The 26,914-nt window shown below is 43.6% G+C and overlaps 1 protein-coding gene across 1 annotated transcript; it reads right to left on the bottom strand.

The window, feature by feature from the left end:
* Positions 1–1,461: 1,461 nt before the first annotated feature.
* ERGIC3 (ERGIC and golgi 3) lies at positions 1,462–26,692 on the bottom strand. Its single transcript, XM_077251915.1, has 13 exons — positions 26,536–26,692; positions 21,691–21,761; positions 19,294–19,381; positions 14,000–14,119; positions 12,375–12,471; positions 12,139–12,304; positions 11,982–12,039; positions 5,591–5,622; positions 4,005–4,101; positions 3,709–3,773; positions 2,873–3,009; positions 2,725–2,780; positions 1,462–2,352 (listed from the first exon to the last, which is right to left on the bottom strand). The coding sequence occupies exons 1-13, from the start codon at positions 26,621–26,623 to the stop codon at positions 2,273–2,275; spliced, it is 1,155 nt and encodes a 384-aa protein (XP_077108030.1). The 5' UTR covers positions 26,624–26,692; the 3' UTR covers positions 1,462–2,272.
* Positions 26,693–26,914: the final 222 nt, after the last annotated feature.

Raw genomic sequence — 26,914 nt, 5'->3', positions numbered from 1 at the left:
GTCCGGCCGCGATTTCGCGCAGGATATGAACCACGCGTCGCTAATTGGTCGCTCCAGGCTGAATCCTGTGTATTCATTGCATTATTCTGAAATCTTCATAAATAAACTACATACATATTCTAGAATACCCTATGCATTAGAATCATGCCACCATCTAGTAAAATATAAAAGTTCAAATCACCCCCCTTTCGCCCCATTCAAAATAAAGCAATAAAAATAAAAGCAAACATATTTTGTATCGACGCGTTCAGAATTGCCAGACCAATAAAAAAAAAAAAAAAAAAGGATTAACCTGATCGCTAAACGGCGTAGCGGTACAAATCAAAACGCCAGAATTATTTTTTTTTGGTCACCGAGACAGTGCATTAAAATAAGTCCTCACCCGACCCCAAATCACGAAAAATGGAGACGCTACAGGTATCAGAATATGGCGCAATTTTTTTATTTTCTTTTTAAAGCAAAGTTTGGAATTTTTTTTCACCATTTAGGCTAAGTTCACTCTGGCGTACTGGGGCTTTGCAGATGGCTGTGTACTTCGTCCCTGAAGATCCGCCAACTTACTCACTCTTCCGTTTAGGTCTGCCTACTTCTGCATGCGTCCTGCATACCTATCTTTAAAATTGGGTACGCAGGACATGCGGATGTATCGTTTTGACGTGCCCGCTGACAGCATGGGAATGCAACTTGCTGTGTCCTCATGCGTTCGGTGGGCACATCAAAACGAAACATCAGCATACACCCGCATGTCCTGCATACCCAATTTTAAAGATTGGGTACGCAAGTGTGAACTTAGCCTTGTGTGAACTTGCGACTACTAGACAGCTTGATTACATGTGGAGATTCCCTAGCAACCCACACATGTTCTCAGGCTGGCTAGCAGCCTTAAATCACGCAGCTGCAGCGACCGAAAACTAAATCTCCGAGCAGTCACAAATACTCGGAGACCACCCAAGCGTGCTCAGGAAAACCCGAGCAATGAGTACACTCGCTCATCACTAGTATGCCCTTTCCTGGCTGTGACAGCAGGGATTCGGTTATCACGTAAGCCGAGCTCCAAGCGGAGATCACCCGGGCACAGCTCCTGTACGTATACGTCATAGGTCGGAAACTCCTGCCCAAACAGGAAGTACAAGCATGTCAAATGTCGTGAAGGAGTTAAATAGAAGGGTATTATATTTGTAAGTAAACCCCTTTAAATACTGGGTGAGGACCACTTTTACAGCTTTTAGAGAGTCCTGCATAGCAGATCTGTCTAGTCATTTGGGAGGCTTCAACTCCTGCATAACAAAGCAGATTTTCTATTGAGATACCTGAGAAAGTTGGATAAAATTCCAAATGTACCATGTCTTCTAGGAGACGGAGATTGGTAGTAACAGCTGCTTGGAGCAATGAAGAACATTCAAGCACAATACTATCAATACCAAGATCTCCAGTCACACCGCACACCATGACATTAGCAGCAACGCTTGCAAACTTTATAATAAAAAAAAGTCTAAAACTTAGCCTGTAGCATGTAACAAATCATAGGGCAAAGATGGAAGAACATTCTTGATAAGAGGCAAATCAGGAACAAAGTACAAGACTGGCAACACATTAATATGTACAACAATGTTTTGTTACTTCCCATTTTGTGCAATGTCCAAACACACGAGAATAAAAGAGCCCTGCTGCAAATATTGCACATGTAAGTAATAATTTGTTCCATACAAGGACATAAAAGAATCACTCTGTTAATTTAATGGCTGTACAGTAATGAGATCCACAATCAGTCACCTCCATGATGTAAGTCATTGGTTTAAAAAAAAAAATATGGTACATCTGATTTAGTGTGAAGAACAGACGCTCGTTGTAACCCACTGAGAAATATAGTGGGCGCACAGAGCCATCGCCATACCCAGGCAGAGGTGGCCATTCTCAGAGTGGCAGGATGAGAACAGCAGTGGAGTCTTCCAGTTACAGAAGAAGAAAAACAAACAAAAACGCACACGAGTACTGTCCACCAAAGAGGTCGCATCTTCAGACCTTGGAGGACCACCGGGGAGGATGAAACCAGAGCAGACCTCACCAGTGATACAGAATGAACCAGCCATACGCTGTCCTAGTACACTGCACGGTAGGCATAAAATATTTCCGTGGGAAACAATGCAGGCTCCAGCTAAAGGCGTCTTCAGTCTGTTTTTCCCGGAGAAAGAACACGTCCACTTCCCGATCACCATTGTGCAGATACCCCAGTCTCAGTCCTGAAGATGGCAAGAACAGGTTCTGTCCACCATTATGTGGTTTTCCCAAGTTCAATTTTTTTCTGAATGGCACGTGTGGAGTGATAGATAAGTGAATCAATAAGTCCAGCAACTGTGTCATGAAAGCAAAGAAAGTACAGTGTAAATCATACAACAACATCCATAAGTGCCATAGGGTAGCGACTGGTTTTCACACCCAACTTTATTTTTAAAGCACATTGTATGGTCTAATAAAATGCATACTCCAACCAATTCCTCACTCCCAGTGCTGCCTCGCCAGTGATTAGCTGCAGCAGTCATATGCCAGACTGGCAAAGGAACCGTGGAGACCATGTGGGAACCACGTGGCAATGGAAGAGGAGTAGGAGATTGGTAAGCTAGTATGCTTTTTATTATTTTATTAGACCATGCTGATTGCGTTTAAGAAGGTGGAAAGCCTTTAACTGGTAACCATCACCAATGACATGATATATGCAGCACTTACCTGTGAACACTCCTCCGATAATGGCGCACACTCCAGTTAGAAAGTGGGTAAATGATCTAAAGAACAAAGCACCAGACATGTTTAGCACCAGAACGTACACGTCATTGCTAGACAGAAAGATGCTATGCATGGCCAGGAGGTCTCTCACCTGTGCTTCTCTGTCAGTTTTACCATCATAGGAGAAAGCTCGTAAAGAACAAACACCCCTGGTAGACCCTGATCACCAATCAAACCATTTGCAATCTTTTCATGCCTGGTTACTGAAAACTGATTGGTGCGCAATATCTAGAAAAGAAAAATGTGAATATCACAAGTCATCCAGTTATTCATTGTGGGAAGAACAGGACTGTCAAGGATGCTTAATAAAAAGTATCACTGGTTGATTCCATTCACACAGCTGAATATTACCTGTCCATGTGTGCATGAATGTAAGGAAAACGGATATTCTTTATAGGTGTACATCCACCACTAAATGTTATTTTGTTCTTAGTGTTATAAAATAAATAGGTACAACCTTTGTCACTGTTTAATATATCGTTTTTGGATTTAGAGCTTAATTTTCTCTTTTACACTGCACCAAAACCAGAGCAAAGACAGTTTAAATGATTACATGTTGACTGTGCAGGCACCACTAGAGGGCGCTTATTGCATTCTGCCTATTTATCACATCATGCAGTAAAGCTCCCATGCTCCCTCTAGTGGTGGCTACATTTAAGGCAGTAATGTGTTCAAACCACCTCCAAAAATTAAAAAGACACAGACGATCATCTTAATTTTAGCTGTCTAGCCCTTCAATAATATAAATAAGCAGAGCCCAACAGGAAACAAAGGATCTCCTTTTCCCTTTATCCATAGTCACACCACAGACCCAAATCCATGCTCTAACGCAATACTAAGTGCCAGGCAGCATGGTATGACTGCCAACATGCAGAACTAGACCCACAAGTCACACTTCACAACCACCCTGCAGCCCGCTTCTCTTACCTCTCCATCTACTTTCACGTATACTGTAGGAACAATTTTCACAAAGTACTGGAACATCATAGATGCTATAATATAGAGATAAAATAGATGGTGATTCAGCTATGTAGAGGTTGCATAAAACCCCTAGCTACGGATAGTAGCAGATCGCAGCCCCTCACTAAATCTAACAGACTGTATGTGGGGGCAAATCACAGTTTATGAGCAGCTACTCTAGAACGTGCACACCAAGGATTGCAATGCACGGAGCGACACTGCAGAAGAAGCCATGCTGGTACTGTCAGGAGCCTGGCACTCACACTGTATGGCGGACACACTGGTCCCATCAAGAGGATTCACTAGACCAGGATAGTCTCTTCCAAAGGAGAGATGCTTAATATGATGCGTCATATTAATCTGTGAGAAATAGAAAATACAAAGATAAGATATATATATGCATCAAGTCAGTCAACGAGCAGTACAGGCAATGCCCCCTCAGTGGTGGCAGCGGCAGACCGCGTGGGAGTGGGGCTCGACCCTAAAGGGAGTGAGGACGGTCACCAATCTACTCATTCCCAGGAGGAAAAACCAGGCAATAGGTGTGATTTATCCCAGCAGTAGTATGAAGAGCGTCCATTAAAAGATGGCTCTGACAAATGAGATTTTCCTGACATAACATTACATAATATGGGATTAACCATAGACAATGAAGCATCACCGCATTGATTTATCCCAGCAGGCGCCTCTTGCAGTGATGCTGTTGCAGCTATTCACTGTCCCCAGTGGATGTGAGCCATAGATGTAAGCATCACGGCTGCGGCCAGTGACTGCAGTGGGGCATATGCCCAAACAGCATGTGATCGCTGCAGGAATGTGAACACAGACTGGCAGGAACCACTGGACGGCTAGCTCTGAGGCCACAGGTACTGAATGGGTACATGGTTTGGGTTTTTTTTTCCCCCATCATAATGCCTGAATCTCTTTGAGGCTTTAAAGTGAACCAGGTTTCTGCGGACCCATCAGAGTGGCATGATGTAGGGGTGGAGACCCTGACTGCAGCAATGTGCCACTTACTGGGTAGCTTCATGCAATTTTGATAAAATCACGGTTTTATCTGCTGCAGATGTACCAGTTCTGTGAAGGCGGTACAACCCTCGCCAACACCACTGATTGCCAGCTGTGTACACTGTGCATAGGCAGAAAGCTACCAATCAGTGGCGGTGGTGGGGTTATACAGACCTCATGAATATGGTGGACTACATAGCAGCAGGTTTTCTAGTCCTTTAGTGATATTCTCCTGATAAAACGAGTTTTATCAAAACTACAGCAAACAGCCAAGTAATTGACATGGAACTGGAATCAGGGTCTCTATCTCTACATTATGCGGCCCTCAGGTGGAAAAAAACCTGGTTACATATTCCCTTTAAGAATATGGCTGTTTTATGGCTCTGTGTATGAGATGTATATTTACAGCTTTGGAGGTATTGGTTCTAGTTATGATCATTAACTAAGTATCAGTACCCTCGGATCCTTTAGAAGGAACCTGAAAACCCATCTCTTCAGGAAAGCCTACAGCCTGCAATAACCATTCTACCGTCTCACCAACCACCCGAGCTGCCGCCTCACCACCACCCAAGCTGCTGCACCCCCAACTTACTGTCTCCTTCCCCATAATCCCATAGAATGCGGGGTCTTCTCCCCTCTTTATCAGTCTGTGATTGTAAATTTGTTACTGCAAGTGATTTCTATAGTGCTCTATGTAACTCCTCATGTACAGCACCATGGAATTAATGGTGCTATATAAATAATAATAATAATAATAATGTCTGTAGGAAACCATAAAAAGTACGACAAGGTGGAAATAACGCCACGATGCCTGAATTTATATAAATAAATCAGAACTTACACTGTCAAGTCCAAAGCTCTGCAGGTCATGGACTGTTGAAGAGGGGAGAAAAACAAGTTAGTGAGAACATTCAGATTTGAAAAGGTGCTTAATATTTTTTTATGGGCATCCATGCTTTTCCCACTAACAGTAAGAAATGGAGTCTCTTTTTTGCCATCAAAACCCTTGTGAATAAACTAAGTTCTATCAGTCCAAGACAGCAATAGTGAACTGGCATTTTAGCGTCCATATTCTGGACCTTGTTTAGTGCTACGGGGTCATTATGAATCTAATGCTGAATAAGAAGTGTAAAAGACAGCAGAGAGGCAGGAAATTAGATGAAAGATATGAACCTATTTCATAGTGGGCTGAAAGTGACCTTACTATAGTCACAAGATCAAAGGGAAAGTTCCAGTAATCACTTGATCAGTAATTGAAAGAAGAGGTAACAAGAAATGCTCTCCATGTTTAGACCTCAACAAATGCAAGGAGCCGAGCTGTAGGACCATACACCGACCATAGTCAAACGCAGTGCTGCTCCTCATAAAAAAACAAACCTAAACACATTATCTAAAAACAACCCAATGAGAGGGAAAAAAACAAAACAAAAAAAAAAAAACAACCTATGTATATAGGTTTAAAGGCTCAATCTGGAATCTCAAAGACCCCCAGAGAGATTATATTTGCTAAAGACAAGATCAGCCAATGACGCAGTTTGGTTTTCATGATAAGCAGAAACCAAGTTGCAGATCCAAACAGAACCTAGCGCAGTAACTTTTGCAAAAAGATAGAAAATCTAAAATTTTATTTTTTCTACTAAAATGTATTAACAAATCACAAATAAACTACCTATATAAGGAAAACAATCCGATAATGCTGCATTCTGACATTAAACTGGTGAACTATGTGGACTGAGAGAATGAGCGCTACAATACAGCGACACATGACAGGCCTTGGTGTAAGAATGAAGTATGCAAGAGTTATAATGAAAAAAAAAGAAAAAAAAAAAAAAAAAAAGAAACTTACTCTCAACAGCATGTACTGCAAGTGGAGGAGAAGGCAGGAAAAGAAAAGAGAAATGGTTTCTTTATTATACCGCAGCACCTGCTCCTACCCCACACAGCCTCCCCCAAGACACTACTAATTCATTCCCTATGGCATTCCCTAACAAAGACTTTTAAGGTGCCTTGTAACTTTTTCATCCCCATAGGCAAATTCTGACCACCACAGCACTTATTCCGTGACCCACAGCAGGACACCACATAGCCCTACCCAGAAAAGGGGAGGAAGATAATCTGAGCAGACTGACAAAGAAATTATAATTTAATTAAAAAAAAAAAAAGTTGTCATACACACTAATAAAATAAATAATTATTAGTAGACAATATAGGTTTATAACATGGGAAGTAGCAAGTCGCCGTATGGCAGCACACATATTGACTACGGCTCTGCCGTGTGGAAACACTGCCGTCATCCAGGCCCCATGCACATGGCTCTGCTGGGTGCAGATCACCAGTAGGAGGAGAATCGAAGGCTATATGCACATGTTGAGTATTTGCTTGCAGAAATTTCTGCAAGGTTTCTGCATCTCTTGGCAGCAAAAACACTCATTTTTAGCATGCGTTTCTGTACAGCAATGAAGGCTTGTTGAGCCAAGATATTTAAAAAAAAAAAGTTTTGTGATGTAATTTCTTAGTTCAACACCACCTTTTTCATGCTGATGCAGTGGCATCAGGGTAATGGGATTAGGGCTTGGTGTCAGCAGCTGTCATTGGCACCAAACCCTAGGCTTAATAATGAAAAGGTGTTAGCCCAACACCCTCATTACTAAGCCAATAAGTAAACACACACACACACACACACACCAGCCTATGTAGGAGCATTAAGAGAACATACATATGCTGTAACAAAACATCAACTGTTCATTTTAAAGGGAAGAAAAAAAAAAAATGCGTGCGTCATTTTAAATAACCAGCAGAGGGAAAGCCGACAGCTGAGAGCCGATGTTAATATTCTGGGAAGGAGCCAATAACCATAAAGGTTCCCAGGCATATAATATCAGCTCACAGCTGTTTGATTAGCCTTTACTGGCAAGTTTACAGGGGGACCCCTGAAAAAAATTAAAATAGGGCCCCCCTATAAAATCTAACAAGCAAAGGCTAGGCAGACAGCCGCAGGCTGAAATAGCCTAGGAGGGAGGGAATATTGGCTCCCTCCCAGACTAAACATCAGCTCTCAGCCGCCCCAGAAAAGGTGCATCTATAAGATGTGCAAAATCTGGCGATTAGCCTCGCTCTTCCCGCCTGCCCTGTAGCGGTGGCAAGTGGGGTTGATGTCGCCTTCGAATTGTCAGGTATCATCAAGCACACAGGTTAGTAATGGAGAGGCATCTATAAGACACCTATCCATTAGTTACCCCATAGTGATGTTGTATTAAAAAAAACACACACAGAATAAAGTCCTTTACTTGAAATAATGACAGACTCCCTTAATGAATATTAATTAAACCATACTCACCAAATGCCTAATCCACTGATGCCAACATCTCCGGAAACAAAAATAAAATAAACCACAATATTCCTCACCTGTCCGCAGAGAAGATAATCCATAATGTCCCACGACAATCCTGATGACTCTGGGACCAGTCACTGATGTAACTGCTCTGAAAGACAGACGGCGATAAACTGACACAGGAGATAATCGCTCCCGTAGTGTATCACTGAGCTGTAGTAAGAAAGTTCTCACGCAGCGGTGCCATAAGTGACAGAACCAGAGCTGATCAGCTGATGAACTCCAGTGAACTCTCTCACGGCAGCTGATCAGCTGCGGTGCTGTCACTTATGGCACCGCTGCGTGAGATCTTTCTCACAGCAGCTCAGTGATACACCGTGGGAGTGATTACCTCCTGTCAGAGTATCGCCGGCGGCAGCATAGACGGATGTTCGCTGTGGGACACTCGGGATTACGTGGACTATGGCAGACAGGTGAATATATATTGGTTTATTATTTTACATTTTTTCTAGGAGACCAGGGCATCGGGGATTTGGGCTTAGGCAAGTATAATGGGTTTATTTTTATTTGAATATGTATGTAATTATTTTTTATTTTTTTAAACTGTGAGCACAGGCGCCGGCTGAGAGACTACATCTCCCATTAGCGACTTATCGGTGCCAGCAGACGTAGGCCGATGGGAGCAGTAGTCTCATCAGCGCACGCCTGTGCTCACAATTAAAAAAAATAAATAAAATTACAGCGTGTGAAACACCATAGGAAGTACGTAAAAACGCAAACACTCAGCAAATAAGGATACATTTTTATACCTGCGTTTTTGCTGCAGATTTGAATGGCTCAAGTGAAGTCAATGGGGGAAAAAGACTGCAGAAACACCATAAGAGCAAAAACCTCCACTATTCTAAACAAAAAAAACCAGTATACAGGCAGAGATGCTTACCTGTTCAAGGCCTCCAACAATTGCACTAACCAAGGTACAGCGGACCCAAGTTAAGATGGCAAATACACAGGTGGAATAATACCAATAATGCAGCCACCCTACAATCAGAAATTGGCCGCTTGGTACACCTGTGCAAACAATTCCTGATTGTAGGGTGGCTGCATTATCGGTATTATTGCACCTGTGTATTTGCCATCTTAACTTGGGTCCGCTGTACCTTGGTTAGTGCAATTGTTGGAGGCCTTGAACAGGTAAGCATCTGCCTGTATACGGTTTTTTTTTTTTTTGTTTAGAATAGTGGAGGTTTTTTCTCTTATGGTGTTTTTTTTAGATTAGGACTGCCAATATGTAACGACCCTTGACGTGGGTTGGCAGCTTAAATATTGTGGCCATAATATGACCAATACCTTGCATACATTGTTATGTTTTTGGTGCACTGTATATTTTTCCAGGGTGCGGCTGGGCCCTAGATGGCTCTGTACACTGTGGCCTCTGTTCACACAGGATGCATTATGGTGAGCCCGCTACATGGCGTCATTAATAGGCTTTGAGCCATATACTTTGCATTCTTGTGTGAACACACCACATACAGACTATTTTTTGCACAGGTGTACCAAGCGGCCAATTCCTGATTGTAGGGTGGCTGCATTATCGGTATTATTGCACCTGTGTATCTGCCATCTTAACTTGGGTCCGCTGCACCTTGGCTAGTGCAATTGTTGGAGGCCTTGAACAGGTAAGCATCTCTGCCTGTATACTGTTTTTTTTTTGTGAAAAAGACTGCAGAAACGAACAAAGAATTGACATGCTGCAGAAATAAATGCACTGCAAATACTCAAAGGAAATTTACTGATCATGTGCACAACACTTCAGGATTGTCGTTGAATTATCTTCATAATGATTCCATAGCGTTTTTGTCTGATTTCTGAGCGGGAAAACCGCCATGAAAATGCATCAAAAACACAGTGTGTGCACACGGCCTATTACTTGCAGTATGTTTCGTTCCCTGCATCAGAAGAACAGAGCCATATCACATTGTAGGAAATGAGCAGGGGCATTGCTGACAACATTGCCACCAGCATGTACAGCCCCTGTATTCTGCTAATAGCACCAGGGAGGACAGCTGTGATAAATGTGTTCTGCCCTAATACATGAGTAAGCAACACTTCAACTACATACTACCAACATACCTCTTGTACTTCTAATTTCCTTATGTGAATTTGGCAGTGACATTTTTCCTGCAACCAACAATGACTATTCTGCCATATTTAGCTTCTTGTCCTTTTTGCTACAAGAGCTATATAGTTAGCATGGTAGCAGGAACACTTATTATAAAAGCAAAGCCACCAATGAAATATAATGTGATGGTTCCTCTACTGACCGGTTTGAAAGGACATCTGGGAATGACAGTAGAAAAATCCCTGACATTACATTAGACAGGTGTTTTCTCACAAACAAAGCTCATTTTAATCAACAGACAGATCTTGGAATTAAAATAAGTTCCACAATTGGAAGTGTTTTAAAAATACAATGTTCCCGTGCTGAGATAATCTTATAAATGAGCCCGATATGTCCTGTGTAATGAATGTGTCTTACCGTGCAGGAACATGGTCTGATCACACAGCAGCTCCTGGGCAGGGGAGGACACAAACTAGAGTGTACAGATGGCACAGCATGAGATCACAGCTGATTCATTTTGGGAGTAAAACATTTTTTAAAAACAGGGTAGGGAAATGTTTTACCTCAAAGAATCAGCTGTGATCCCATGCAGTCTTGTCTGTATACTGTTTTGCTTCCTCCCCTGCCCAGGAGCTGCTGTGTGATCAGACCATGTTCCTGTACGGTCAGACACGGCCATTACACAGGACATATCGGGCTCATTTATAAGATGACCGGCAGATTTAGAATATTATCTCGGCACAGGAACATTTTATTTTTACATAGCCAATTGTGCAACTTATTTAAAGATCTATTGGTTAATATCTTGATTAAAATGTATTTTGTTCATGGGAAAACCCCTTTAAGTATGTAAATACTCAAAGTGCTGGTAAAATACTTTCCACTGTACTCACCCCTGACAAACTACATCAGTCAGCCAGGTGCCTCAGACGCCGATCGGAGCTGTCACACACCATAGTGCAGTGTGGACAGTGAGTGACAACTACAAAGCTGTACAGGACACAGCAGGCTATTCGCATTTTACGGTAGTCGATATTGTAGGGTTTTATATATATATATATATATATATATATATATATATATATATATATATATATATATATATATATATATATATATATATATATATATATATATATATAGACACACACACACACACACACACACGATATTAACCAACGAGTTTAGCAGGTTGCACAGAGCAAAATGCAAGCATGCGAACAGACTGTTCACATTAGATACAGTAAATCTTTTGGGGTTTGCCAGACAATATATTTTTTTTTTTTTTCACTATTAGTTTAGAATGTCTCAAACTGAGTTGTACTCGCCTTAATTATGATCACACACGCCTGATGACCTGTCACAATGTACAAGTGACTGCTGCAGCCAATCACTGGGTGCAGGACTGACCTTAGTGGTATCTGCATCAGTCACATGTCCAAGCTAAAACATCACCACTGAAGGTCAGAACACCAGCAGTGATCCAGGGAGAGGAGACATTGAAGGAGTAGGTGTAATACTAGTAATACTCCAAGTGTAAAAAGGTAGAAAAATAAGCAAGCATATTCAAGGGACATCCCCTTTAATGAAAATGAATATGTTTCCATTCTCCCAGTCCACATAGTCTTCTTGTTTAACTTTCTATTTGTTTATTCCACCATGCAACACGTACCATTATTCTAAGCTTTCCAGAAGTGCAATCCAAGACAGAACTGTAATCCCATAACATTCGGTGCCCCGATGACAACACATTTCTTCCAATGTAGATGATAAAATACTTACCATGGACATGTGACTGTTGGAAGCTTTTTCCAGGTGCAAAATGAAAGTTCCCAGCCACCTAAATGACAATAAATAAATAAATAAATGTCAACTAAAACTGATTTTCAGATACTATCAATAAAGTGAGACCAATTCAGGACATTTACAAAGTCATTACCTTGTTGACTTCTAAGAAGCCGTACACCTCGCATCCCTCATTTTTCTGCTCCTGCATCTTTTGGCTGAACCCTTCCCGTTTACACTGTTCTATTGAATCTGGAGTCTTGAACGCCCATCCTTTCCGTCGGTAAGCCTCGCGCACATCATCACACGTGTTACAACACCTGCAGGGAATACAACGGGTGTTATATCTACACACATAAAAATTATACACCAAAAGTTCTTTATAAATACCTAATATCTTCAGATTCTGCCCCATAGCAGCTTTCACAGCGATCTGGGTCTAACGTTTTGGGGTCAAACGCTACGTGCTCCTCTGCTTTCCCTAAATCTGAAAAAAGCAAAAGAAATGATGGCTAACAGCAGAAAGATTGTAAAAGTGGGAAGTTCATGGTGGGTAGTAGTTTACACGTTTGATTCTCAACCTACGGATATGCTGACACGCGTTTTTTTCAGTGTTTTTTTATGCAAATTCTAGCTGCATTTTGCAGTACCAGCTATGTCTATGAGATTAAAAAACAGATATCAGGCTTTGCTGTTTTTTTGTGCCAAAACCTGATAAAGTAGAATCAGTAAACGTTATCAGCATGCACAAGAGACAAATGTAGCATGACTAGAATGCAAAAAGAAAGACCCACAAAAACGCAACAAAACCTGTTTTTTTTGCAGTAAGTCTTACTGCCAAGAGAGCAAGTCTTGTTGCAGAAGAAAAAAAAACAGCCAAAATGCAACGTGTGAACATATACCTATTGCCCTTTTCCATAGGCTATCATGTAACTGGTGGTATGTGCACGGTCCGGTGCCTTTAACCCCACAATGATCATATAGTGTAAATTTACATCATATGGGCGTAGTGGGAGTATAAATTGTGCTCAGTAACTAAGTTAGCTGGTATTTGCCATGCATATTGGGATGTTACACAGACGGCATCTGCTTTTAACACCAATGACTGAGGCAAGCTCCAATTACCGCTGTCAATACCTGACCGTGGCATTTAAATATATGGGATGCTAGGGCACACTCATTGATCAGCCCTTGCGATACGATTAAGGAGCAAAGACTAAACAAAGCGTTAATTTATGTGCACTGCATATTTAATGTATGATGGCGTAAGAATATTTTTGCGCACATAAGCACTGGAGCTGGTGTGAAAATGATCTAGGGTAATTATGTAACAAACAAGGGAGGAAAGAAAGGGAAACAGAGACTGCGGTCGATAGTATTAATAAAAGTATTGCATTTACCGTATTTATTTATTTACATAAATGTGGTTTTGCAAAGTCGCACATCAAAAATCAATATCATAAAAAGCAAATGAGTTCCGTATATAATGCTGCTGCAAGCATGATCACAAAAGCCCCGAAGACTGTCAAACTCAAAGAATATATATTGCAAAGCACAAAAAATTGCCGTGAACAGAATGTAGCATAAGTGGTGTGATGTGGTATATATCTAAAGGTCAGAGGTATAGCATCTCCGTATGTACTCTATATTAGTAAAGTGCCTGTGCAATGGCTTCATATATAGGTACATTCCTATAGTCAAGTGCATGTGCAAAACAATACCTCTGCCATACATGTGCACATGCAAAGATGTCAAAGGGCTCAATGGCTATAAATCAGGGACCTAACATAGCTAAAGCAGTACCAGATGGAATGAGGAATAGTGCAGACTGCAATGACATGCGCCCACCCCTACACACGTTTTGGCGTACCTTTGTCTAATATTCGTTGTTAGTAAGGATCCACGTCACCAAAATGATTTTCTAGCAGTTTAATAATGTTTCATAACTCAGTAATCCCAACAATGACACAATAATAGCAGTTTAAGGAGATCATTCACATTACTGCTGCATTTACCATGCTTCTCCGCTTCAGAAGTCACGGGCTTCCCATCATTATCCAGCCGCTGCTTGAATAAATTGTGTTCCACATCCAGCTGCTGCTCCCCAGCCACATCCATGGCATCTATGCTCAGATCTGCCATAGAAACAAGTCACAGGATCAGTCACAGAACAACCTTGTGTTAAATATCATTTATAGATGGTGGAGAGGGGGGGGGGGGGGGGGCAATGTCGCTAATGTTTATAAAAGCTCTGTGGAACTAATGTACCTTGTGTTTGAAACGAGCAAGAATGCAAATGGGTGTGTGTGTAAATATTAAAGTGTCACATTAGCAAAGTGTCCCATTAACCTCTTCCCTCCATCCCAGCCCTTTTTGCACTTTTTTTCCTCCCCATCTTCCAAGAGCCATAACTTTAGTTTATTTTTCCATCCACATAGCCATATGATTTTTTTTGTGGATGAGCTGTACTTTTGAATGCACCATTCATTTTACCATGGAAAATGGTAACAAAATTCTGAGTGTAGTGAAATTGAAAAAAATAAAATTCAATTCCGCCATAGTTTTCTACGTTTTTTACGGTGTATATTCTCTGGTAAAAATCACTCCACATCTGGATTCTCTAGGTCAGTACGATTACAACTATACCAAGTTTGTATAGATTTTTGGGTCACTTTCGCATTTTGCTCACCCCACTAGAGGTACAATAGCATGAGGCAGTGTCTACAACCCAAAGCAGTTGCTGAGGTAGCGCAGCTCATCCAGGATGGCACATCAATGCGAGCTGTGGCAAGATGGGTAACTGTGTCAGAACAGTGTCCAGAGAATAGAGCAGGAATTTGATAAAAAAGAAAAAAAACCTTCAAATTAGTAGATCCCACTTGTTTTGCCTTAGGTAGTAATAACTCTAGTACATATAAATGACCTCTGTCTTTTTACACTGACAGAAACAAGCCCTAGAATGTTAATAGGAAAGGTAAACGTGAGCATGTGCAAAACGAAGCTCTGCCCCCCTTCATATGTAGGAAGATGTGCTCTTAGGGGATAGTCTGATCTCATAATAGATACCAAGGGTCGTGAGGTAAAGAGAGGATGATTATACTGCTGTCCTCCCTGAAGGGCTGGACTGGGACAAAAAAGCAGCCCTGCCACACAAACTCCACCAGCCCACATACTATAACACTCCCCTCACACACAATCAGTGGATTTTGCTATACTTTGTTGTGTCCCTCAACACTCCTCTTAGGCTGGTTTCACATTTGCGTCTGTGCGCGCAGCGTTTGATCTGCATGCGTACATATATTTAACATGGTGAAAACAAAAGTCCCAAATGCATATTGTGAAAAAGTGGGTTTGGCGGGAATATTACCAACCACCCCCGAACTCACTAAATCAGCTCCAAACATACCATAATTTAATTAAGGAGAAGAATACAGAGCATCGATGAACATATTAACCCCTTCCTGACGTCGGACGGGATAGTACGTCCGACGTCAGGTCCCCTGCTTTGATGCAGGGCTCCGCAGTGAGCCCTCATCAAAGCCGGGACATGTCAGCTGTTTTGAACAGCTGACATGTGCCCGCAATAGCGGCGGGTGAAATCGCGATTCACCCGCCGCTATTAACTAGTTAAATGTCGCTGTCAAACGCAACATTTAACTACCGCCGGAAATGATGTCATCGCCGACCCCCGTCACATGATCGGGGGTCGGCGATGCTTCAGTATTGTAACCATAGATGTCTTGAGACCTCTATGGTTACTGATCGCCGGTAGCTGTGAGCGCCACCCTGTGGTCGGTGCTCACAGCACACCTGATTTTCTGCTGCATAGCAGCGATCTGATGATCGCTGTTATGTAGCAGAGGCGATCGAGTTGTGCCTGCTTCTAGCCTCCCATGCTATTGAAGCATGGCAAAAGTAAAAAAAAAAAAAAGTAAAAAAAAACAAAAAAACATAAAAGTTTAAATCACCCCCCTTTCATCCCAATCAAAATAAATCAATAAAAAAAAAATGAAAAAAAAAAAATCAAACCTACACATATTTGGTATCGCCGTGTTCAGAATCTATCAATAAAAAAAAAGCATTAACCTGATCGCTAAACGACGTAATGAGAAAAAAATCCAAAACGCCAGAATTACGTTTTTTTGGTCGCCGTGACATTGCATTAAAATGCAATAACGGGCGATCAAAAGAACGTATCTGCACCAAAATGGTATCATTAAAAACGCCAGCTCGGCACGCAAAAAATAAGCCCTCACCTGACCCCAGATCATGAAAAATGGAGACGCTAAGAGTATCGGAACATGGCGCAATTTTTTTTTTTTTTTTTAGCAAAGTTTGGAATTTTTTTTTCACCACTTAGGTAAAAAATAACCTAGTCATGTTAGGGGTCTATGAACTCGTAGTGACCTGGAGAATCATAATGGCAGGTCAGTTTTAGCATTTAGTGAACCTAGCAAGAAAGCCAAGCAAAAAAAAAGTGTGGGATTGCACTTTTTTTGCAATTTCACGACACTTGGAATTTTTTTCCAAAAGTACAACTCGTCCTGCAAAAAATAAGCCCTCACATGGCCAAATTGACGGAAAAATAAAAAAGTTATGGCTTTTGGGAAGGAGGGGAGTGAAAAACGAATACGGAAAAATGGAAAATCCCACGGTCATGAAGGGGTTAAACAATGTTTATTCCACAAATAGTTCAAAAACGTGTACACGTTTTTGAACTATTTATGGAATAAACATTGGTTAATAATATGTTGATCGATGCTCTGTATTCTTCTCCTTAATGAAAATATATTTAACATGGTGTACGCATGGACATACGTTTGCATGCTTTTGCGTACGCATGCATCGTTTCCTGTTGTGCGACTGGGCGCTGCATGTTGCATTTTTGGAGGCGTCAAATATGCGCATGCGGATGAGTGCGCATTACTGTTTATGGGAACGCATGCGTACGCATGCGCTTGCGTATTTCGGACTGCGCATGTCCAGGAGCTGATTGAGACACGCCCAATGAGACACGCCCTCCTGGAAATATCAAACGCATGCACATAAAAACGCAAACGCAGGCAAAAAACGCATACAAATGCATGCACCCGCAGCGCTTTTTTTTTTTTTTTTTTGCTGTCATGCGTAAGCTGATGCAGATAAACGCTGCGCAAACATGCGTTTGCATATGCAGATGATATGCTGCGCACATATACACAAATGTGAACTTAGCCTTAAAGGCATTATTTGAACAGCCATGTGTGAATGGCGCAGCAGCGCCCATGATCGACCACAGCTCCATTTACACATTGCTCTTTAGATACTGAAAAGAATAAACAAGTATTAGCCCTCCTAAAGTCCTGTGCCGCCTCTCCGACAATGGGACAGGAGCAGTACCGTGCAGTGTATATATACAGGAAAGGGTGAGTGGTACCGTGCAGTGTATATATACAGGAAAGGGTGAGTGGTACCGTGCAGTGTATATATACAGGACAGGGTGAGTGGTACCGTGCAGTGTATATATACAGGACAGGAGGAGTGGTACCGTGCAGTGTATATATACAGGACAGGGTGAGTGGTACCGTGCAGTGTATATATACAGGAAAGGGTGAGTGGTACCGTGCAGTGTATATATACAGGACAGGAGGAGTGGTACCGTGCAGTGTATATATACAGGAAAGGGTGAGTGGTACCGTGCAGTGTATATATACAGGAAAGGGTGAGTGGTACCGTGCAGTGTATATATACAGGACCGGAGGAGTGGTACCGTGCAGTGTATATATACAGGACAGGAGGAGTGGTACCGTGCAGTGTATATATACAGGACAGGAGGAGTGGTACCGTGCAGTGTATATATACAGGACAGGGTGAGTGGTACCGTGCAGTGTATATATACAGGAAAGGGTGAGTGGTACCGTGCAGTGTATATATACAGGACAGGGTGAGTGGTACCGTGCAATGTATATATACAGGACAGGAGAGCTGGTACTGTGCAGTGTGTATATATACACACACACACACACACACACAATACTTAGATTTACACCACACAGGCGAATATGAAAAAAAAAAATATATAATATATATATATATATATATATATATATATATATATATATATATATATATATATATATATATATATATATATATATATATATATATATACACACACACACACACACACATATATATATACACATATATATATATATTTCATAACTGAGCAGCACCAAGTCTTTAAGGGGTTGTCCACTACTAGGACCCCTTAAATGTCTGGCCCTGATAAAATAATAAAGCCTATACGTGCCTCCCGTGCCTGCGCTGTTCCCACACGGGTCTGTGATGCGGTGTTGCGACACATGATGCCCAGCGCCAATCAGCACTGTCTCCATCTTCAGACAAACTTAACATGAAGAGGATCAAGCAGCTCATTCCTGACTACTTCTTCATGTTCAGTTTGCCTGAAGGCGGAGACAGTGACACCAGCGCTGATTGGTGCCGGGCATCACGTGTCACAACACCGCATCACGGCCCCGGGGTTCATCACAGCCACTGTTGGAACAGCGCCGGCACGATGTGTGAGTATAGGCTTTATTATTATATCGAGGCCGAACATTAAATTTAAGACGAGGTTGTCCTAGTAGGAGACAATCCCTTTAAGCAGTAGACTCTTTATTAGCCCATGTGAGCTGTGAAGCTGGGCATGACACCCCTCACCTCTCGGTGGCACACACACTCAATGCTGTCTGCATTCTCAGGATGCAGGAACTGCTGAATTCAATAGTGGAGCAGTAAGCATCAGTCCCCTGTTCCATGGCTCAGCCTGCTCATCAGGGTCACTGCAGCAGGGGCGATGATGTCACTAGATCACGCACACTACGTGGAGCCTCAGTACACACGCTGAATGGACCAGAGGAGCGGAACATGGCAAGGGGAATTTTTTGTATTTATTTATTTTTTATATAATTTATTTTCTACATTTTGTCAGTCAATCCTGGTAAGGTAGGAAGGGGCCCAATACTGTTTGCGCGAGGGGGCGCCATCATACTGTGTGATTGCTGATGTGAGTGCCCCATAATCTGTGTTTGGGGACACCATATTATGAGTGGTTGGGAATGCACATTATACTTTATGAAGGCAATGAAATTAATATTGTAGTGGGTGAGAAGATTAAAAGGATTCAGATGAGGTACAATTTGTGTTTTTCTTTATAAATGTGGGGGGCTCAATTAGGACTTTTGCTATAGGGCCCCATGATTTTTATGTACCGCCCCGTGCTTGCAGAATTCTCAAAACCACCAACCAGTTAGGAGAGCATACTCACAGGCACAAGGCATATGTGGAAATAGAATATCGATATTAATCTTTAACTTGTCTCCTCTAGATTTATCAACAAATAATTCTGGATACACCTGGAGAAAAGAAACAAAGAATAAGAGATAAAGGAAAAAAAAAATAATGGAAACAAAGTTATTTGCACAGGTAAACTGGTGACAGGCTCCATGGAAACTTTTAAGGCTTTTCAAACACTGTAAAAGGGAACCAGTCACCAGAAAAAAAAACAATATTAATAACATTATTAACCTGCCCAGATCCCACACTTATAAGTTCGAGAAAAACAGCCGCACTCAAAATATGGATTTTCAAATGCATATCAAGCAAACATTTATTGAAGTCACCATAGTAAGCATAAGGATGTCGCGATACCTCGACACCCATGTGTTTTACTGTGGTGACTTCAATAAATGTTTGCTTGATGTGCATTTGAAAATCCATATTTTGAGTGCGGCTGTTTTTCTCAAACTTACAATTTAATTGGATATATTCCAAGTTCAGCCTGCACCTGGTCCTAATTTTCAGTGTGCACGCCATTATTCTACAGATCCCACACTTAGCCAAATGCTGCGTGGAGAAAATGAACTTTATCTCCTCCAGCAGCGTTCAGCTTTCCGTCATGGGGCGGCGCCGGTTCAGTCACCGCTCTGAGTATAGAGAGCAGCGGCTGTAACCGTGACCCCGACCCTGAATGACAGCAGCTCAAGCGCTTGGCTAACTGCAGGCGCCAGGCAGGTTCACAACACTTTAAACCAGAAAATTAACTCCATAGCTGCAGGTTAATAGCGTTTTTTCAGATTGCAGGTTCCCTTTAAGAAGGGATGTCCGAGTAGCAGTCAACCCCTTTAAGAACTACATTTCTATCAGCAAAATAAATATAACAGACACTGACCCTTCCCGCACCAGAGCCTTTCCAGTGATTTTGTTATGTCACCTAAGCTGAGGCAATCAGCGGCAGCTCACGGGCTGCAGTTCTCATACTTCCCTTTAATGTCTGAATTTTGTCCAAAAGGAAGGGCGAGTGCTACAGCCCATAAGTGGCTGCTGATCCGTTATGCCACGTGAGCGCCGGCAGACCTGGTGCACAAATTGCTTGACTGGCACTGGGGATTAGAATAATTAAAAAGGAGTTGCCCATGTAGAGGACATCCCTTTTAAAAGGTGCATACTTAGTGGCCTATAGTTGGGAACAAGCGACCGTTTCCCAACTATTGGCCTGACTAAACAGACTTCCTTAAAAGTCAATCGCTCTCGGTAACACATCTTCCTCCTTAAAAAAAAAAAAAGTGATATTCTATACGCACAGAATGATTACGGTAATGACTGTTCTATGTGTATGGAAATGCTATTAAACTTGTTAGATGATCAGCTAGCATGTGGCGGGTGGGCAGTCGTATTAGGAAAAAGTCAGCCGGTGTAAGGCTTCATTCACGTGCTCAAAGATTTTTGAAGCCAGACGTGGAGTTAACAGAAGAAGTCTGAGTCTTTTCTATATAACGGACTGCCATTTGAAACAATGGCCAAGATAAAACACAGAGTATCTTTTTTTGAGACTACAGCAAGGCCACAGTATTTTTGCTGTAATTTTGTAAAATCTCAGTAAAGCTGTGTTTTGACTACAACGTATTCGTCTTTTCGCAATAGGTCGTCACAGAACTATTGGCAAAGGAACTTTAAAAAGATGATTATGTGAAAGTTTGTCATTTAACCATATGCAGAAATTAAATGGAACCTGTCAGAAGGTTTTCAGCCCTTCCCTCCCCAATTGACATCTGAGAAAAGAGAACGTCACCTCAAGCTAAGTGAATCAAGAGGTCTACGGAGGGAATAAGGAATGGACAGTTTGACTTGTCTCTGTAGCAATAGGCTGTAACCCTGTTGAACTACAAATACCTGTGCGACTAACATCTTATGCAAGGTTGCATCCTTAGCAAACACCACCCTCATGGAGGAAAGGTGTGCAAGGTTTTGCCTAGCAGTATTTTGCCTTTAATCATGGCAGCCTGCTGCCTCCTGCAGTACATATATTGCTATTGTGACCAGGTACAGTGCTTTTAGACTTTATGTCATTTTCACCTTGACGGGATAGACTTCCGAACATGTGAAAAGTGTGGACATCAACTTCATTTCTAACTAAATAACACAACGTTTAAAGCTACATCAGGCAGTGGTACAGGTTACCTTTAAAGACAGTTTTCCAAAAGTAAAGTCTGGGGGGCTTCAAGAGTGCAATATATGCAAGCTTTGCGTCAGATATGTCTGTGGTGTAACACAATCTACCCTACCTATTTCTTTGTACAGTGATGAAAGTATGACAAGAAGGACAAAAGCCATCAAATGTCTTTCACTAAAAGCAGCCAAACTATACAGGAAGGTTTGCACTTACTTCTTTAGTGAGAAAATACTGAAGCTCAGAGAGAAATAATATCAGCATTATAAGTCCACTAATTACTGTAACTAGAAGGGAAGAAAGAAAAAAAAAAAAGTTATTTCTGCAAAATACAAAAAGTTTATAGCAACATGCAGTTAAAGGGAACTGTCCTCATACACACTGATGAGCCCTATGTGCAGGTATATGACTGCATCTGACACCCTCATCCATCAGTTACCCGCCATTGCAGGAGAACTGGCAGCAGAAAGTGTCTGCCTCCAGCTCCTTCTCCATAGATTCTTACGAGAAGCAGACGACAGCTATTTCAGAAATGGTAAAATATGTCTTCACTGAATACAGAAACTTCAGTCCAAGAGGAGAAAGAAAAATGATGTCTCTGATATATAAGGAGGTTTCTTATTTTCATGTGTAGTATTGATTTATAAAAAAAAATAAAAAAATGACGGTAACTACAGTAAGTCCTGAGATACCCCTTTAAAGGGGTTGGCCAGTATCATTTTAAGAGATGTTTGGGGATTTTATAGCACTACATTTTGCTTCTAATTAGTCTGTATTGAATAATAGACATTTTTTGTACATTATTGGAGCCTGTGGCCAACATATGCCTCTATAATAGTGGGGGTTGAAATCTTCAGTGAAAGTCCTACCAGACTCTACTGACTAAGTTGTAAAATGAAATGTGAACAGAAAATCATAATTTGATTCCATCGTTTCCATTTAAGAATATAGAAAAAAAAAAAGAAATCAAACCTTCCAAATACATCTGTGCTCAATGGTCATCTTTATAACCGCAGGCACCAAAGCGGCTGCTCATCCTTAGCTCCCTCCTTACACTTGGTCCTTTCTAGCTGACAATAGAAAAACTGAACTAAGCGACTATGCGCTATTCACGTGTACAGTTGTTGTTTTTATTGCCTTCCAACCATGCCAGAGAATAGTGTAACACAAATAGTTAACTGCCACGAGTGCAGCAGCGTCACGCTCCACCAATGTTTGCTAATTGCAATCCTCCATGCAATTTCCTTTACCCAAATACAAACACATGGAAAACTATGGGAGGTTTTTTGGATGCAGAGCATCAAGTTTATTTTCTAACCTTCTCTTGAGAACTGCATTGGCTGATCTGAGTAACCCTTTATTGGCAATCGTTTGCGATCTGACAAGGACAGCAGTGATTGCTAGGCCTCATAAATAATTATTGCTACTGTATCATGAATAACAAAAAAGGTAACATCCATTATCCTGCAGCGTCCCTTTACTAAAAGCACGTGGTCCGATAACCCTCACCTCTATATCCATGCGGTCAGGTAGCGCTGGCACGTGTAAGCACTGCACAGCTCGGTGACATTTAGATTAGCTCGGACAGCAGGGCATCAGACAACATTTGCAATTCCATTTAAACAATTCGGAAGGTTTTGCTTTCTTTACAATTCTGTTGTACCATGCCTCGTTTTTTTTACCTGCTGTGAACTTATGAATGAACTCACAAGTGGGCGTTACCATTCACATTGTCAAAGGGGCGAGTCTCTGCACTGATTGGACAATAACAGATCAGTACAATATCTTAAGCGCAAAGCTACTCCTATTATTTCAGGGAAAATTGCACATTAAAACGTGCCTCACATTAGCTATACAAGGGTTTATCAAGAATTTAACCCCTTAGAGGGAATCTGTCAGAAGATCTACCCTCCTAAGCAGTCTATATGAGCCTGTAGGCCATAGGAAGCTGAATACAATGATATCATAGACTGGTAGAGCTGGAAGGGACCTCCAGGGTCATCGTGTCCAGCCCCCTGCTAAATGCAGGATTCACTGAACCATCTCAGACACATGTTTGTCCGGCCTCTGATTAATAAGATATCTGCTATCCGATGTCTTACTCCAGAGAAATCCATGTTTTTCTTATACATAAATGAGCTGTCCAAGCTGTGGGCCATACACCGATATCGCTGAGAATCTGCCACCAGAGATTATTATAAATGGAAGGAGGAATTACCAGTGTGAGACATGTAGATCAACTATTTACAGTGATTAGGTTCTTTGGAAGGACGTAGATCTGGGGATTTATTCTGACCTGGATGGACAAATGTCTTTTTTCGGCCTTGATAACTATGTTCCTAGATCAGGAGTAGAGATGAGTGAATATGCTCGGGTCTCTGCTTTTTCGGCAGATATAGCGCTTACCAAATAAGTTGTAGAGGGAACCCGGCTTCTTGGATCATTGCGGCTGATCAGGTGTCCGGCTCCGCAGCTGCATATGTCACCGCTGTGTGACAGTCACAACACACAGGTTCTCCATACATGTGTTGTGACAGTGCAACGGCCGTGACACATGCAGCTGCGGAGCCGTACACGTGATCAGCCAGCGCTACAGGAAGCCGGGTTCCCAAGGCAGCTCAATCGGTAAGCACTATTACTTGCCGAATAAGCGGGGACCCAAACATATATTCACTCTCCTCTAACCAGGAGAGCAGAGCGTCAGTCATTACATGTCTCCCACTGGTAATGCCTCCTTTCATTTAAAATAAGCTCTGAAGTCTGTGCCTTGTCCTGAAGTGTAAAACTTGGAGACACTGACAAATATGTGCAAAATGGACAAAATTATTATATCTGCTGCTTCAAATAGTCCCGGGCACCGTCACCAGTCAGTAACAGTCCCGGGCACCGTCACCAGTCAGTAACAGTCCCGGGCACCGTCACCAGTCCGCAATAGTCCCGGGCACCGTCACCAGTCCGTAATAGCCCCGGGCACCGTCACCAGTCCGCAATAGTCCCGGGCACCGTCACCAGTCCGCAATAGTCCCGGGCACCGTCACCAGTCCGCAATAGTCCCGGGCACCGTCACCAGTCCGCAACAGCCCCGGGCACCGTCACCAGTCAGTAACAGCCCCGGGCACGGTCACCAGTCAGTAACAGCCCCGGGCACGGTCACCAGTCAGTAACAGCCCCGGGCACGGTCACCAGTCAGTAACAGCCCCGGGCACGGTCACCAGTCAGTAACAGCCCCGGGCACGGTCACCAGTCAGTAACAGCCCCGGGCACGGTCACCAGTCAGTAACAGCCCCGGGCACGGTCACCAGTCAGTAACAGCCCCGGGCACGGTCACCAGTCAGTAACAGCCCCGGGCACGGTCACCAGTCAGTAATAGCCCCGGGCACGGTCACCAGTCAGTAATAGCCCCGGGCACGGTCACCAGTCAGTAATAGCCCCGGGCACGGTCACCAGTCAGTAATAGCCCCGGGCACGGTCACCAGTCAGTAATAGCCCCGGGCACGGTCACCAGTCAGTAATAGCCCCGGGCACGGTCACCAGTCAGTAATAGCCCCGGGCACGGTCACCAGTCAGTAATAGCCCCGGGCACGGTCACCAGTCAGTAATAGCCCCGGGCACGGTCACCAGTCAGTAATAGCCCCGGGCACGGTCACCAGTCAGTAATAGCCCCGGGCACGGTCACCAGTCAGTAATAGCCCCGGGCACGGTCACCAGTCAGTAATAGCCCCGGGCACGGTCACCAGTCAGTAATAGCCCCGGGCACGGTCACCAGTCAGTAATAGCCCCGGGCACGGTCACCAGTCAGTAATAGCCCCGGGCACGGTCACCAGTCAGTAATAGCCCCGGGCACGGTCACCAGTCAGTAATAGCCCCGGGCACGGTCACCAGTCAGTAATAGCCCCGGGCACGGTCACCAGTCAGTAATAGCCCCGGGCACGGTCACCAGTCAGTAATAGCCCCGGGCACGGTCACCAGTCAGTAATAGCCCCGGGCACGGTCACCAGTCAGTAATAGCCCCGGGCACGGTCACCAGTCAGTAATAGCCCCGGGCACGGTCACCAGTCAGTAATAGCCCCGGGCACGGTCACCAGTCAGTAATAGCCCCGGGCACGGTCACCAGTCAGTAATAGCCCCGGGCACGGTCACCAGTCAGTAATAGCCCCGGGCACGGTCACCAGTCAGTAATAGCCCCGGGCACGGTCACCAGTCAGTAATAGCCCCGGGCACGGTCACCAGTCAGTAATAGCCCCGGGCACGGTCACCAGTCAGTAATAGCCCCGGGCACGGTCACCAGTCAGTAATAGCCCCGGGCACGGTCACCAGTCAGTAACAGTCCCGGGCACGGTCACCAGTCAGTGATAGTCCCGGGCACGGTCACCAGTCAGTAATAGTCCCGGGCACGGTCACCAGTCAGTAATAGCCCCGGGCACCAGTCAGTAATAGTCCCGGGCACGGTCACCAGTCAGTAATAGCCCCGGGCACGGTCACCAGTCAGTAACAGTCCCGGGCACGGTCACCAGTCAGTAACAGTCCCAGGCACGGTCACCAGTCAGTAATAGCCCCGGGCACCAGTCAGTAATAGTCCCGGGCACGGTCACCAGTCAGTAATAGCCCCGGGCACGGTCACCAGTCAGTAATAGTCCCGGGCACCAGTCAGTAATAGTCCCGGGCACGGTCACCAGTCAGTAATAGCCCCGGGCACGGTCACCAGTCAGTAATAGCCCCGGTCACCAGTCAGTAATAGCCCCGGGCACGGTCACCAGTCAGTAATAGCCCCGGTCACCAGTCAGTAATAGTCCCGGGCACGGTCACCAGTCAGTAATAGTCCCGGGCACGGTCACCAGTCAGTAATAGCCCCGGTCACCAGTCAGTAATAGCCCCGGGCACGGTCACCAGTCAGTAATAGCCCCGGGCACGGTCACCAGTCAGTAACAGTCCCGGGCACGGTCACCGGTCAGTGTGCAGGGGTGTCAGGAATCACAGCCGGCTGCTGAGGACGGGGGGGCTCTCACTCTCAGCGCTCTCCCGCACGCATTAGACTCCCCCACGCGTGAGCCCCGGCCTTACCCACTGCTCCGCCGCATGTCTTCACTCTGAAATCTTCTAATGTTTTAGGATAAGCATCAAACTGCCGGAGCCGGTGAAACGCCTCCATCTTCTCCACCGGAAGCAGACAGCCTCCACTACACTTCCGGGTGCATTCACCATACGTCCTTATTGCATTGGCCAGACGGACAGCCAATAAAACACAGCAGCTTCCGGATCACGCGTGCGCAGTTGAAAAGAACCAGTACGTCAGATCGGGATTCGAAGTGTCACAGTTTTCAGAAATGCCGTCCTAAACAGCAAGGCAAACAGCGTGCTTGTAGCGCATGCGCATTTTGGTTTCACTCGTCAAGCTAGTGAGGCTATGGTGCCACCTAGCGGCTAGTGTAATTTATTGCCT

This window comes from Ranitomeya variabilis, chromosome 4, assembly GCF_051348905.1.
Source record: "Ranitomeya variabilis isolate aRanVar5 chromosome 4, aRanVar5.hap1, whole genome shotgun sequence".
NCBI classification, from domain to species: domain Eukaryota; kingdom Metazoa; phylum Chordata; class Amphibia; order Anura; family Dendrobatidae; genus Ranitomeya; species Ranitomeya variabilis.
The sequence above is the reverse complement of the archived record's forward strand: the minus strand, read 5'-3'. Positions and strand labels throughout refer to the sequence as shown.

Excerpts from the sequence above, each read along its gene's own strand:
- ERGIC3 (XM_077251915.1), bottom strand. The coding sequence starts at position 26,623 with ATGGAGGCGTTTCACCGGCTCCGGCAGTTTGATGCTTATCCTAAAACA. Across the intron at positions 12,305-12,374 it reads GCAGAATCTGAAGATATTAG|GTGTTGTAACACGTGTGATG; the intron begins GTATTTATAAAG and ends TATTCCCTGCAG. Across the intron at positions 4,102-5,590 it reads AGAGCTTTGGACTTGACAGT|ATTAATATGACGCATCATAT; the intron begins GTAAGTTCTGAT and ends TATTTCTCACAG.